At 41.1% G+C, this 15,462-nt stretch overlaps 2 protein-coding genes across 9 annotated transcripts; both read right to left on the reverse strand.

Annotated features, from left to right (window-relative positions):
* Nucleotides 1–4,162: 4,162 nt before the first annotated feature.
* On the reverse strand, nt 4,163–5,922 carry LOC135588855 (uncharacterized). Its single transcript, XM_065081206.1, has 2 exons — nt 5,598–5,922; nt 4,163–5,512 (listed from the first exon to the last, which is right to left on the reverse strand). The coding sequence occupies exon 2, from the start codon at nt 5,264–5,266 to the stop codon at nt 4,163–4,165; it is 1,104 nt and encodes a 367-aa protein (XP_064937278.1). The 5' UTR covers nt 5,267–5,512; nt 5,598–5,922.
* Nucleotides 5,923–7,895: 1,973 nt separating this feature from the next.
* Nucleotides 7,896–14,121, reverse strand: LOC135582404 (leucine-rich repeat receptor protein kinase MSP1-like). Of its 8 annotated transcripts, XM_065194440.1 has the most exons (5): nt 13,608–14,121; nt 13,415–13,500; nt 13,083–13,325; nt 12,835–12,895; nt 7,896–12,268 (listed from the first exon to the last, which is right to left on the reverse strand). In XM_065194440.1, the coding sequence occupies exon 5, from the start codon at nt 12,118–12,120 to the stop codon at nt 8,212–8,214; it is 3,909 nt and encodes a 1,302-aa protein (XP_065050512.1). In that variant the 5' UTR covers nt 12,121–12,268; nt 12,835–12,895; nt 13,083–13,325; nt 13,415–13,500; nt 13,608–14,121; the 3' UTR covers nt 7,896–8,211. The 8 variants fall into 8 exon arrangements, with proteins under 8 accessions (XP_065050512.1, XP_065050505.1, XP_065050510.1 ...); XM_065194433.1 differs by lacking the exon at nt 13,083–13,325 and having other exon boundaries at nt 7,896–12,210; XM_065194438.1 differs by having other exon boundaries at nt 13,415–14,121.
* Between the last annotated feature and the right edge of the window lie 1,341 nt (nt 14,122–15,462).

Consider the following 15,462-nt stretch of genomic DNA (forward strand, 5'->3'; position numbering starts at 1 on the left):
TAATCCAGATTGCAGTTTGTTTTTGCTGGTAGGGCAAGATAGGTCATATTTGCAGATCTTTGCTTGATGCTTGAACTTGAAGATGTGTGCTTGTATTTTGACCCTTAAGAAGAATACAAGCATAGGCTTTCCTATTTTGTTTCTGCATGTAGGTAAATAAACTCTTGGTGGTGCTAGAGGCTTATGACCTAATCTGAAGGCATTAGCTTGCCAGCCACTACAACATATCTGTCCATGTTTCTTTTCTAATTTTTCAACTTGATTTCTTCTTTAGTTCCTAGTGGAATAAAAGTTCAAAACTGCCTAAATGATATTTTATCTTGTTTAATTTTTCATCAATGCTATGATTCTTAGGCATTCGATTTAATACTTTTGCTTCTTCTTTGGAAGGCCAATTACCGAATATGGATTGTTTAAATTGTAGATGTAAATGATAAAATAAGCCTTAATTCAAGGTACATATGTGCCAAAACTGTTTTGCCGTATTTTGTTGTTTGAACTATTCTAACCTAGTCTAAAATTTTTGCACTGCAACATAACTACTTTTGTCCATTTAACATCCAATTTGGAGCTTCTGTTTGTTCTTTCTTAACCTTCAATATTCATGACGTACATTAACTAGATATTTAAATTATTTCAAATTTTCTGGTAAATTTTGACTCTTTTCTGATAGGACTAAAAAGTTGCATGGTGATTTATGATCGTGTGCTTCTCTCGTTTGACTAACACTTATGCTTATAGTGATAGCATCTCTCTGTCTCTCTCCCTCTCTCTTTTATTTTCCTTGAGGGTTTTTATTTAGTGAACTATTTATCTCTTTTTCTCTTCTTTTAGTGGTTCTTTTGAAACTTTTGGCTGGTCTGAGAACCCTCTACTTCTCTCTCATGAGTTAGCAAACTAGAATAATTTAAGGTTTAGTATCTCAATTGTAAAACTAAGTGCTTGATGTAGGAAGCATTTTCCATATTTAACATGGTTCTTTTTATTCCTCTCTATAAATCGCCATCTCTTTTTTTTATTTATTTATAAGAAAAAGCTACTTGTCAAATAATTCTTGTTGAGTTAATGCTACAGTAAGTCGAGCTTGATGCTGGATTCATTTTGCAGAGCAAAATTTATTTGGTGTGGTCTTTATATACAGGCTTAGAAGTTTTGATTTCTTGACTGTTATCTGATTTGTACTCTTTTTTATGCTATCTTCTTGCTTCATTATTGTCATTGATCGATGAGTGATGCTGAAGTCCATGTTAAAAACCAGACTTGGTTGACACTAATCATTATTACAATGGAAGCACATTATATCTGTACTCTTAGATTACATGACATTCATTGTTATAATGTTGGATTTTGCTTGTTCAAGAAATTTATCCCTTCTCGTCACACAAACTTAATACTACTGAAGGCTTTGTCACGCCATTATTGTTCTTGTTGATTCCAGGACAGATTAAATTTGTAGTTCATCTATATGCTCTCCTGATAGAACCCTTTCCTGGATGAGTTGACGAGAACCAATTGTTCGATCTGGTTCCTAGTCTTGAAGCCAGCTGGACAATTTGTCACTTAAAATTTATAAACAATTAGGAAAAGTGATATAAACTTATTATAATCATATTATTATAGTTATTTGGGTAGCTCGATAGGTTTGAAAAATATTACTTAAGTTACAATCGAATTACATTTTAAGTTACACTCAATCATAAATTCAACTAATCTTATTTTCACACACAAGTGGAAACCATCACAACCATATATACAGACAGAATCACAATGCAAACATGTTTTCAATAATCATAAACATGTAGTGGTACTGCTAGTATCTAAAAAAACCTAGAGATTTGAATATTAGTTTCAATTTTTGAAGTCATTTGAAGTCTATAAATATCTTATAAATTTTTTCTTAAGCACAACATGAAAGTAGAACAAAAGCTCTGGGATTCTAAGATTATAATCTCTTAAAGTGTAGAGTCTCTCATCTTAAAGTTTAGTGATAATCCTAAAGGAGATGTGTGGGGGAACACTTCCAAAATAGGGGTGTAAAGATTTTCTCCTTAAAAAAAGATAGAGTTATAAAGATAGTTAATCTTCACTCGTTGAAAGAAGATTAATAGTAAAAGCCGGTAGCCTCGAGTGAAGAGGAACCGAGAGTGGATATAGGTCACGACGATCGAACCATTATAAATCTGATTTGTATTTACTTTATGCTTTTCATTTAGCTGATTTCTTACTCTTACGATTACGAACGTATTTTCAAGTTAATATCTTTTCGATATGGGCTTTATCGAACAAAGTTTTCGAATCATCGTAATTTTTATGAAAGCACTAATTCATCCCCCTCCCCCTACACCCCCATTTTAGTACCAATTTCGATCTATGAAGGAGTGATGTAGCAGAAGATAAAAGGATAAGTGTTTGAAGTTCCTACAACCTTAAACTTGAAAATAAAATTTTATTAGTTGCATATAACTTAATAATGATTAATATAAATCTTTCAGTTGTCTTCTGATATTATCATTTTGTATATACTTGCAAAATTCAAGGTTACAAATAGGGGATGTATATTTAAAGTTTATAGGATAAAAAGGAAAGATAAATTCAAACATAGACATATAAACTTCTCAAAAACTATCATATGATTCTAACATATTTAGTATCATCTTTAAAATCATCCTGAGATTTTGAATTTGTGATCGAATATAATGGAATATAACTTGAGTATAATCCTAGTATAATTAAAGTGTAAATATTGAAATTCTTTCAAAACCTACCAAACTTCTCCAAAAGAAAAATAACATACTTTGTATCTTTTTTCTTAATTTTTGGATCATGAATCGGTGAAATAAGGGATCATCCAATTTAACTCAAGTGTAGATCGAGTATAACTTAAGTTTAACTCAAGTATAAATATCTCTAATTATCTCTAAGCCTATTTAATTTTTTTCAAAAATATAATAATATATTACTAACATATTAATTTTTATATTTTTTATTTTAGAGTGAATAGGTGATGAAATAAGAGATTTTTTTCCAAGATATATTAGTCTTGACTCTTTTTTTTTGTTCAACTCAGTTACAAAGTTTTATAGAAGACATTATAACAATATTAAAAATTAGGTTCTTTTCAATATCTTATTTTTATGGTCGAAAAAAGATCATACCGTTTGTGGTCGAAAGGGTGATAGGGTTGTCATCACTGGAGAGGAGATAAGGACGTCATTGCCCGATGATACTTCCGACGAAGCTACAAAGGATGTCGCTACGAAAAGGAGCATAGATTACTCTAGCTCTTACTATCAAAGTGGGGAGAATGCCACCATCGTTTGTCATCGTCGCTACCACCTACAATAAAGGTTATATTTGTTCATTGAAATCATTACTTTTTATCTTCCTTACCTTTAGATTTAAATCCAACCCAACCCACAATCCAATTCAATTCACTGAAAGGATTCGATATGAATCAATTCAATCAAGTTTGAATTGGACGGATAACATTAATAAAAAGGGTCGAACCAATTAGAATGATATTTTTAAAATTTTAAACAAAAGAGGTACCCTAGTAAATAAAAAAATATGGCAGCACAAAATGATAAAGTTTTTTCTCAGTAAAATACCTTTCTATGTATATATAATAACAATACAGATAGAACATTAATAATAATCTTTAGGTTCCAATACTGAAACCACCAAGTCAAGTCTTATTAGTATTATTATTTTTTGGCACATAAAGTTTATCATTTCATTTGCAATCAAAATAATCTAGAAATCAATTGAAAACAAACTTACAAGAGAGAGATATGTGCACTTGACATGAATCAGAATAGTGAGCTCTGGATGAGCATGAGAGAAACCCCAACAAATAAATCAGCATCCAACAATGTGCTCGTTAATATAATATATTAATCCCCCATAATGTGTTACATAATTATTACCAACAGATTATTCTCCCATCTTCATGGATTATAATAACCCAGCAAAAATGACATCAAATGGGACACCTAACAACTGTTTTAACACATCATCAAATTAAATTGGACACTAATCTCCGCTTCCTTATATCCTAACAAAAGAAAATTGCCGAATTATTATTATTATTATTATAAGAAGGCGCAATTGAGAGAGAAAGATAAAAGAAAGAGTTTTGATGGCAATCGAGAGAGGAAAGCTGCTAAAAGATGTCGAGGATCTCGAGGATGTAGCCATTGCAGAGGGGGCAGTTGCCGCGGCTGACCCACAGCTCACGGGAGCAGAGGCGGCAGAAGGTGTGGCCGCAGGGGATGAACGCCGCCCCCTTGTGACGCACCATGCACACGCAGCACACGTACAACATCCCATCTCCGGCCCCCTCCCCCTCCTCCTCCGCCACTTCCTCTTCTTCCTCCTCGTCTTCCTCCTCCTCCTCCTCCGCCTCTAACCCTTCCTTTCCGCTTCCGCCCCATTGCATGTCCAGTAACGCCATTAATGACATCCTAGCCGGCTGCTCCCCTCCATCTCCCTCCCCGTCCCCCTTCTCCTCATCATCATCCTCCTCATCATCATCATCCTCCTCCTCCTCTTCCTCCTCCTCCTCCTCCTCCTCCGCTCGCGCGGCGGCCAGCGGCGACGAATCGTAGGTACCGCCAGGAACGTACTTTTGGCCGCCGCCGAACTCTGTGTTTCCTCCTGCGCTGCTGACCGCGGCCGCTTTCTCCGAGGCCGCCGCCATGACCGTGGGTTCTGGGACGGGAGGCTCGGAGTTCCGAACGGAGACGGAGAGAGAAACAGAGCGGTCGCGGACGGGGTTGGATCGGGAGGAGACGACGAGCTCGGGGTCGGAGATCGGGTACGGGTTCCTCACGGAGACCGAGCGGGAGACAGAACGGCCGAGGAAGGGGCTGCGGCGGGAGGGGACAACGAGCTCGGGGTCCGAAATGGGGTGAGGCTGGGCCGAGGACGCCGCTGCCCAGGCTGCGCCGGCGCGGCGGATGCGGTCCCTTAACGACTTCCATTTGGAGCCGCTGCCGGAGGAATTCCCGGCCGCGGCGGCCGCATTCGCCTCGCGCACCTGCTGGATGACGTCGAACAGCCTCCTTCCGCCGCCGCGGACGCCGCCTGAGGCCGTGGAGCTTTCCCTCTTCTCGCACGTGATAGCCACCGAATCGCTGCTCTGGCGGCAAGATTGGTCGGTCTCGTCCTCCTCCCGAACCTTGACGTGGTCTCGGGAATCGGAAGAATCAACGTTGGACAGCTGCTCCGACATCATCATGCTGCGCGGCAGCTCCCTTCCTTCCATTCCAAGATCAGATTTTTACCGGAAAACCCCGAAAAGATTAAACCTAAAGTCGATTTCCAGCAGACACAGAGTACAATCTACGACAAAAGCCCAGCGATCGAGCTCGAGATCCGGCGATGAAGAAGCCTGCATCAAACAAGATTGCATCTTTGCCGACTCAGTCCGCGGGCGAAGACCGCCAACATCGATAGAGCAGGCGTCGCATTGTTTTCCTCCGAGACCAAGAGAGCAGCCAAAAAATCCGATCTTTTCATGATCCAACAACAAATACGACATTAGGAAGGAGAGCAAGGAAAACAAAAGTGTAATTGGCGAGAAAATCGAACCTTACCGACTGAGGGAGGGGATGAGATGTCGAGAGTGTGGCCTCCTGGGGGATCGTCGTCGAACGATTAATCCAAGTGCTTCTCCGTGCCGTCGTCTTCTTTCTTCTCTTCGCTGTCGTTTTAAATCGTGCGGGCAAGAGACGTACACCATCTCACTCGTCCTTTCTCTCTCTTCTTCTCCTCCTCCTCCTCATCCTCCGCTGTGGCTGGTGGTGGTGGAGGACAGAGTTGTCGGGGGACGGGAACGGGTCTTCCGCTGTGCTCTTCTACCGGTTCGCAACGATCAACATACGAACCGATATTACTAGCCGTAACGGCCGGTGCGTGCATCAGACGTGACTGCAGGTGCACGATGGACGGTCATTAAAAGTGCTTTGAGATATATAGAAAAATGTTAATAATGTTTTTTTTGAAATATTAAAAAGATTAAAAGAGAATAAGTCGAAATTGCGTATATATCGTTGTAGCGATGAAATTGCAATCCGAATATGGAAGAGAGAGAATGAATACGTGGGAACTAAAAGACTTATATATATCTCATAAACTAATTTTAGGTAATTAGTAAGTAGCGTTAAGAGTGGATTTTGGCTCATCTAATCCTTTTTTTTAAATTGGTCTCAAGGTTGAACTAGTCGAGTTGAACAGACAAGTCGGATAGATCGAACCTAAGTTATTTAGTATCCCTTATATGACGTATTCCTTAGCATACCTATATGACCTCTTTTATAGTGGGCGCGGGGGAGGAGCGCGTTTATGTGATATTATCGTAACAAGTCGACGCACGAATCATAATGCAACTGTTCAAATTTCCGACGGTGAATTACTAGAAAACCCATCCGACCGACGGTGAAGTTAGTATTTGTTCGCTAGCTGCTGAGTATAAAAAGTCTGTAAGAACAGTATTCATTTCAAAGTTTGGAGAATCAAGTCATTCCTAGAGAGATCGCTTTGTATGATGTGTAACCACTGGTTTGATGAAATCATACTATCTCAAGACAGACATATCAGTATGTCCAATGAACTTTTTTTTGTCATCTCCGAAGGATAGAATAACATATTTAGTAGGTTTTGAGTAGACTCGTCCAGTATGGTCGAACATAATGGCCATATCGCAATCAAACTTGGGAATCATCAGAGCACTACGAGGACTTTAAAGTCCCAATCTATCCGATGTCTACTTCTTTATTCTACTGTTTCAGATAGAAAAAGGATACAGATCTATGATGGCAAATCTCAAGAGTGAATCTGGATTTATTTTTTGTGCAAGTGCAGAGAAAAAGCAGTACAGAATCTATAGATGTTGTAGACACCCAATCTGAAGTCCCTTTTCTTCACTGGTCATCAAAAGCTAAATTTAGTGGAATCAAAAAGGCTAATGATCTGAAATCATGAAAAGAAAGAACAAAGTAGAACATGAGGAACAAGATCACATGATCATGCACAATGGGTCAAAAAGGCTTATGCAACACTTCGGTTTCACTGTTGCAATGCAGTTGAAAAGTCACAGCAGAACAGTGTACATTAAATAAACACTGCTATAATGTGTTCAGAGATTACTTGAGAACTCACTGCCAGAGAACCAAGATTAAAACATACAGCATCATTCATCACCTCAGATCTTGAACTCATCAAAGAAAGCTGGAGTTAAATGTAACAAGGAAAAGAATGAATTTACTTCTACAATCTTGTTATTACCTATGCTTCTCTTCAGGTTTTGTCAAAAACAATCTTGTTATTACCTAATCAAGGCTCATCTGTCAGCTCACAAAGTTTACTTCTACAAAGGTTCCCTGACAACAACTAATAGAATTTGACCTCAAGCTACAACCAGCCAGCAAGAGTAAGCAAAGCATGAAAACACTATGGATTAATTTCCTTAACATGTAACCTTATTCAAAAGACCAGATTGATTCAGCTCATTGAGCTTAATCAAATGGAAGAAAGGTTTCCGGATTTCTCAATAAGAAACTTCCTAGTAAATTCAACTGCTCATCTCTGATGAAACAGGTTATGGTTGTATCGGTGATGAAAATGTGCTTCGTGACTTCATCGCCTAATGCTATCATGCTGTTAAAACATGATGGCAAAATACTGCCAGATTTCTGCATTTTGTTGGAACAAATTTCAATGACCAAGTTCCCTTCAATAGGTTTAATTCTTTGAGGATGCCAACATGTAAATGCCGGTTTCCTGCTTGAGCCCTCTTCACACTCCAGAGGACACCAGAATGGATTCAATAAGACTTCTTGTGAAGTAAACAGCAAGCTCATTCACATCATTTTAAATTGAAAGCCTTCCAAGAGTCAGTGCCGACAACATCAGCATAACAAACAAATTCCAAGTCTCATAATTTCTGGAGGGAACATTAAGGACAAGAAACCACTTTTCCAGGAAAGGAAAATTTTAGAGCGATGCTAAGTTTACAAGTGAATTTGTAGAAAGCTCGGTGGTCCTTAGAGTGATCTAACTGAGCTAGAATGTCACCTCCACATATAAAATATAAAATCTACCATTTCATTTTACTACAATTAGCTTAGTTGTATGCATCCTAACTTCCAATATGATACATGATGATAAGGATTGTGTTACTTTGAATCTCCTCAATCACATACCTGCAGATCAGACATCTCTGGTGACTGTGTCACCGGCCTCTTTCATCTTGACCTCCTTGAGCATCTTTACAACCTCGAGCATGCTGGGCCTCTTCCATGGCTCATCAGCTGTGCATGCCCGGGCAACCGCAAGCACCTGCATCATCTGCTCCCTCCAAAGGCCACCAGTTGACAAGCATGGATCAAGCACCTCAGCCTCCTTTCCCTGCCCTGCCATCCACCTTACCCAACCAACCAAATTTCCACCACCTTCCATTTCCTCTTCTCCCGTCGGAGGCCTTCCTGTCAGCAACTCCAACATCACCACCCCAAAGCTGTAAACATCTCCTTTCACGGTGGCTTTCATTGTGAATCCATACTCCGGTGGGATATACCCCAATGTCCCTGCTAGATCAGTGCTGACATGCGTCTCGCATGCGCTGATTATACGTGCAAGACCAAAATCTGAGACTCTTGGCTCAAAGTCTCTGTCTAGCAGAATGTTACTGGATTTCATGTCTCGGTGTATGATGTGAGGCACAAAACCATGGTGCAGGAAGGCAAGGCCACGGGCAGATCCTAGACAAATCTTAAATCTTACAGGCCACCTGAGCACATCAACAGCATCAGCTCGGTTCCTCAGCCATATCTCGAGGCTCCCGTTTTCCATGTACTCGTATATCAGGAACCGTTCATCACCAAAGACACAGTACCCGAGCAGTGGAACAAGGTTCTGGTGCTTCACTTTCCCAATTGTTTCCATCTCAGCCAGGAACTCCCGGTCACCCTGGAACTGGCCTCCACCATAAAGCCTCTTGATTGCAACCATGCATTCCTCAGGCAGAACTGCTTTGTAGACAGTGCCAAAACCACCATCACCTACAATGCGAGCCTTGCTAAAATTCTCAGTAGCTCTCAAGATATCGCTTAGAGTTAGCCGCAGCAGAGCATGTTCAAATGTGGCTACATTGATGCTTAATGGTTCCTTCAACTTCTTTCCCAGTAGCTCATCACTGGAGGCTGGCTCAATGATTGCTGAGTTGGCCTTGTCAGCAGAGACATGGTCCAAAGACTTCTGCCTCATTGCCCTCCACCTAAGAAAAACAAATAGCAGAGCTACCAATCCTATAGCTGCACCAAGAGTAATACCCCAGACTGAGCTTTCAGTTAGTGTTGGAGATGGTGGATAAGGTACAACGGGAGAGGAAAGGATGTGGTGTGACAGACATGAATTCACTAAAGCACAATCCTCTGAGTACCTGTCTAACTTGTTACCAGAAAAGTTGACAAAAGAAAGTCCAGTGATACCACAAATGCCACAAGGGATATCACCAAGAAAATCATTATCAGACAGGTCAAGATAAGTCAGATAATCAAGTTTGGAAAGTGACGATGGCAAACTTCCAATGAGACTGTTGTTATGGAGATCAAGGACTGCAAGGGAGGTCAGATTTGACACTGACTCCAATATTGCACCATTTAAATTGTTGTTGCTGGCATTGAATATCAGAAGGGAGCTTGTTCCCCTAGCAATGCTGCCAGTAAATGGGATTGGTCCAGAAAGTGAATTCTGGCTTATATCGATATCTGTTAATGTCTTGATATCAAATATAGACTTTGGAATGGAACCAGTCAGCCTGTTGGATGACAAATTGAGCTTCACTAAGCTTGGGAGCATCAAACTCAAGTCACTCGGAATGAGACCATCAAATTGATTGTTTGACAAGAGAAGACCTTGGAGGTTCTGCAAGGGAGAAAGCTGAGCAAAAATCGGACTAAGAATTGGACCACTAAGAGAATTGAATGACAGATCAATGAAGGTCAGGTTCGTTAGGTCTGCCAGCTCAAGAGGGATGCTTCCATTGAGCATGTTGCCTTGCAACCTTAGTTCCTTTAACACGGAACAATTCTTAATGGCTGAAGGAATCTGACCTGTTAAACTATTGTAAGAAAGATCGAGCATACCATAATGCTGTGTGAACTCTGAATCAGGGAAAGCAACCTGCTGAAACCCAGCACAGATCTCACAGGGAATATGACCAGAAAGTTGGTTGTTAGACAAGACCAAATTGTCAAGCAACTTCAGCTGAGATATGGCTCCTGGAATTGAACCGGTCAGATTGTTCGAGCTCAAATCCAGTGCCACCATGTTTGTGCAGTTGAAAAGCTCTGGTGGTATCTCTCCAGATAATTTATTTCCATGAAGAGACAAATTGGTGAGGTTGCACAAATAGCCGATTGATTTTGGTATAGTTCCTTCAATGAAATTATTGTCCAGTTGTAACCTCTCCAAAATGTCACTAATGCTGCTTGGAATGTGACCATTAAGCTGATTGTTGCTCAAAGATAATTCCAGAATGGTCGGAGATCTCCACAGCTGATTAGGAACCATTCCAGAGAAGTTATTCTGTGATAATTCCAGTGTCACAAGGGGAAGCTCACCCAAATAGCCTGGTATTTCACCATACAAGTTATTCCCCACTAGGACCAAATCAGTGAGATTAGAACATTCTTTGAAAGTTTTCTCAATGCTGCCAGTCAGTTTATTCTCCGATAAAGAGAGAGACGACAAAGACTTGGCATCACATATCTTTGGAGGAATCTCTCCTGAGAGTTGGTTGGCATCAGCAGAGAATGAAGTCAAAAATGGCAGATTCAGTGGAGGCAAAGATCCATTAAAAAGGTTCTTGCCCAATCTTATGGAATTCACCATCTTCCAATTTGAAATCCAGGTGGGAATGGGACCTTCCAGATGATTTCCTTCTACAATAAATGTAGTAACAGCATCTAGTCCAGCAAGGCTCCCAGGCAGAGGACCTGAAAAGAAATTGAATGACAAATCTAGGATCTTTAGATTTTTGCAGTTTCCTAACTGTGCTGGTATAGACCCACTTAACCCAGCATCAGCAGCAACCAGGTACATAAGGTTCACCAAATTTCCAATAGCTTGCGGTAGTTCCCTTTCAAAATTGTTCTCTGAAATATCTAAATTTGTCAAGTTTCTCAGGTTAGAGATTTCCTCAGGAACAATTCCTGTTAACTTGCAACTGTGGACAGAGAAAACTTTGAGCATCTTCATGTTGCCAATCTCTAATGGAAGACTCCCAGTGAAGCCATTCAGGCCCAGCCAAAGTGATTCCAAACTTGTCAATTTTCCAATAGTACTTGGCAGAGCTCCTGTGAAGCTGTTGGAAGAAAGGTCGATGGTTATAATATTTCCAAGTGAACCAATGCCAGGAAATATGGACCCAGACAGCTCATTTCGGCTAACGTCCAAGTGCAAGAGTCTCCTGAGGTTTTCCATGTTGTTAGGTAGTGGCCCAGAGAAAGAATTCACACTCAAATCCAGATACTCCAGATTCTGTAAGTTCCCTATATCAGGTGGAATACTACCTGAGAAAGAATTCCCTGAGATAGAAAGCTTTGTGAGACCTTTAAGATGCCCAACTATAATGCTCAAGCCTCCAGAGAAGGAATTGGTGTCAAGCACAAGTTCCCTGAGCATTTGCAGGTTTGCAAGTGAAGAAGGAAGGACTCCAGATAGATGATTCTTGCTTAAGTCCAGGGACTGTAGATTTTGCAGATCTCCAAATGTTTCTGGAATATGACCAGACAGGTCACAACTGCTAAAGTTCAGTAATCTGAGATGTCTGAACTCCCCAAGACAGCTCGGGATTCGTACGTTAAGGGGCGTGTAAGATAAGTCTATAGCCTGGACTGTTGGACCAGCACAAGTTATGCCTGACCAGTTGCATGGAGTTTCCACATTGAACCAGCTAGATAGGAATATTCTTCTTTCAGCAAGTGAATCTCTGAGAGTGAACAACTTCTCGATATCACCAGTGTAAGTTGCATCCGAGATGGGCATACAGAGAATGAGGATGATGAAGAATGAGAAGGCACGAAGCATCTGAGGTTTCTTTCCTCTTGTTGACATCCTACGCAGATAACTTGCTAATTCCAAATCGATAAAGTCTGATGTATAGAGGACTTCAGCCTCTAGATTTAGGAGGCGCTATCTGGATAACTAAAGCAAAATACATTCAATATGTTGTGCACAATACATTCCTTCCCTTCCTAGCTAGCTGTTTAGATCATAATTTGTGGAGGAAAGCAAATATGCAAAAAATTCAAGAAGAAATCCATAAGAACAAAGAACTACCAAACTACTGCAACTAGTTACATCGTAAAACCACTATGTTTTTCTATCATCTTAACTGAAATAATTAACTCTTGTAGCATGCAATGTGAGCAAACAGGAAAACTATGAAACATAGTTTGAGGAAGGGTAATATATAGTCTAGTACACAAGATAACGTGTGAGCAAAGGTAAATCAATGAAACACATATATCCATCTGCAAGAATCTACTGGATGGCTAACAAGAACTCACTTTTTAGTTTGTTGACTCAGCCATTCATCCGTAAAGAGATTTATTTAGAAATCCCACTAATGAAATAATGCAATTTTGTTGTCTTCCTCAATAAAATGTTTGAAGTAAGACAAATATACAGCTTAGAGGTTAATTCATGTTTTCAGAAGAAAGCAAATATCAAAACTTCGACTAGGAAAATCAAATACATAAGAAAGAAAGATATGCAGTAACGACAACAGGAAAAAAAAAACCAAACATGAGAAGACGACAACATTACCATTTAATTTTGAGCTTGGACATACAAATTCATCAACAGCCCCGTTGAACAAGCCTCATTCCTGAGAGGAAAAAGGCAACAAAAGAGTATTGAGTACCATGTACGAATTGAACACCTGCAATCACCATCATCTAGCTTCAACAGTGCGCAATGGATACGTAGGAATCCACTACCATGACTACATACAAAACTAACATAAAGATGGCATGGTAGAGACCACCAGTTAAGCGAACACAACCAGAACTCACAGAGAAGAATGTGATCTTCTTTGCTTTCCACCTCAAGTTTTACATTCCTCACGGAGACTCTGCCTCAAAATCCGGAAGCAGAAGGAAAAGGAAGCTTATGTGAACAGTGGCAAGCAACGGAGGTAATCCAAAATATCAAATAAAATGAAAGGGCCCACGAGAGGAAGATGGTGGCTGGCGGTAGGCTTTGGCGACTGCTTTACACAATGAAGTGAAACTGAACCAGCCAGCATTAAGTCACCTCTTCCCTCACAACACCACAACCAAGCATTAAAAGACCCTTTTTTATTGAAAGCAGAAGAGGCGAAAACAGCAGCTATAGTAGAACCTACCACTCCACTGTAGCAGCAGAACAAAAGGCCACACCACACAAGTCTCCCTCGGAGCCAGCTGGAGGAGATGGCCAGGAGAAGCTCCCCTGAACCGCATTAAAAGCCGGCTTTAAATGGCAGCTAATAAAAGGAACACCTCCTAAGCCCGGACAAAGAGAGAGATGAAAGAGAGGAAGAGAAAGGAGTCTCTCACTACACTACTCTGAGAGCTCTCGAGGTAGATGAGAACCGGAGTGGGGGAGGTGTGCTTCTCGACCAGTCCATGCTGCAGGAAAACATCGGAATCCCAGCACAAGCCTCATGATGGCACCCACCGAACACTAACCGGAGTGGTGTTGTGGTTCTCGGAAGGCTCGGGATTGGGAAGACGCGATGGGGGCGAGAAAGGTGCCATCTTTATGCAATTTTATGCGCAGAAACGACGAGAAAAGCGATTTCTTTCTGTGACAAGAGAACAAGAATCGGATAAAATAATGACACGATTGGGATAAAATAATGACACGATTCGCAGCAGTGGGACGCTCTCATGGTTCTTTATCGGCGCACTACGAGATTAAGATAAAGGCGAAGAATCTATGTTGCACTCTCCTCTAATCAGGTGATGCGCAAGTATAAAATAGGGGGGAAATGATCGAGAATCCGCCCATTAGGGTTTTTTTATTCGGGTTTTGATCGATTTGGGAGTGTACAAAGAAAAAGTGCCTTTTCTCTCTCTCTCTCTCTCTCTCTCTCTCGCGCGTCAAGAGGAAGAGATTTGTGGGATGAGGAGAGAAATGCTTGGATGTTGAAGACGAGAGAAACTCTTGCCAACGTAGGAACAAACTCGTTCCGCAGCAGAGAACAAAAGAGGCAATCTTTTTCGTAAAGAAGAAGAACAGGAAACGTCTCATCGGAGGTATAAACCAATATGAAACCGATCCAGCAGACACAAACCCCGCAAAACAACGGATCGGATCGAGCCGCCATTGATGAACAGCGGCGCGCAGAGCGAGATCCACTCACCGAGCAGCTCCGCCTCCCGGTCATGGAGATCGAGACGTGGGGCCCTCCGGAGCCGGCGTCGCTGCTGCCGGGTCCCACTCGTCCGTCCCCACCGTCTGAAATCTCCGCGCCTACGTAGAGCGAGAGAGGAAAGGCGAGGAATGTGGCGGTTCGTTTGCTTGCCTGCTTCTTCTTGTCTCTCTGCGTACGGTAAACTTGTGGTGTTTCTTCTCGGGCACGGGAAGCGTGAAGGGGAAGGGTTGGAGGGAGAAGGATTCCCTCAGCTGCAGGCCAAAAGAGTTGGTAAGCGAGACGGTTATCGTTTGCCACAGCGACGACGACGACGACGACGACTCCTGCTGAGCTCTGGAAACAGTACGGTTGCCGATGCAGCGCAGGTAAAAAGTGTGTCGAGCTGAAAGGTAGTTTGTGTGTGTGACAGATCTCCTCACGAAGGCTACGGCGAGCGAATTAACTCGTTTAATGTGGGCTAATCATGGCTCCATTAATTAACCATGCCTACGTGCCATGCTTTAATTTATAGGCAAGGAAGATTGTGGGAAGAACAGGTGAGAGTGGATTTGGTTTTCTGAGAGCATCAAAAGTAGTATATTAATTTTGGTGAAATAAGAAGGTCATTAAAATTGCATAGACATGTTGGAAAATATTTATAAATAGGTATAATTAGCGGTGCCATGAAAAATTAAATTAAATTACGAAATTTTTAATTCCCAGAAAAACCTTTGAACCTTTTTGTATTTGTATCTCATATTTTTATCTACCCCAAAATAACCCTTATGAGATGAGCCAAAAAATTGATCCATTGGCTTAGATCGATTTATAAGTTGATTAAACTTCGTAGTATTTTTGAATAAGGCTATAGTATTTTTGATATTTTCATGAAAATATTATTAATATGGTATATTTCAGCACTATCCATGTGGCAGCAGACAGCGACCACGATAGTGCTAACAAAGGAGCTCTAAGTTGACACGATGCGACACCTCGAATCCGAACGGGACGACCACATGCCCTCGCGTTGTTTAGCGTCAAACACCGCATAGCCG

The sequence above is a fragment of the Musa acuminata genome, chromosome BXJ1-8 (assembly GCF_036884655.1).
Source record: "Musa acuminata AAA Group cultivar baxijiao chromosome BXJ1-8, Cavendish_Baxijiao_AAA, whole genome shotgun sequence".
In the NCBI taxonomy this organism is placed as follows: Eukaryota; Viridiplantae; Streptophyta; class Magnoliopsida; order Zingiberales; family Musaceae; genus Musa; species Musa acuminata.

What these genes read in the sequence shown, in the direction of transcription:
- LOC135582404 (XM_065194433.1), bottom strand. Translation starts at nt 12,120, where the DNA reads ATGTCAACAAGAGGAAAGAAACCTCAGATGCTTCGTGCCTTCTCATTC.
- LOC135588855 (XM_065081206.1), bottom strand. Translation starts at nt 5,266, where the DNA reads ATGGAAGGAAGGGAGCTGCCGCGCAGCATGATGATGTCGGAGCAGCTG.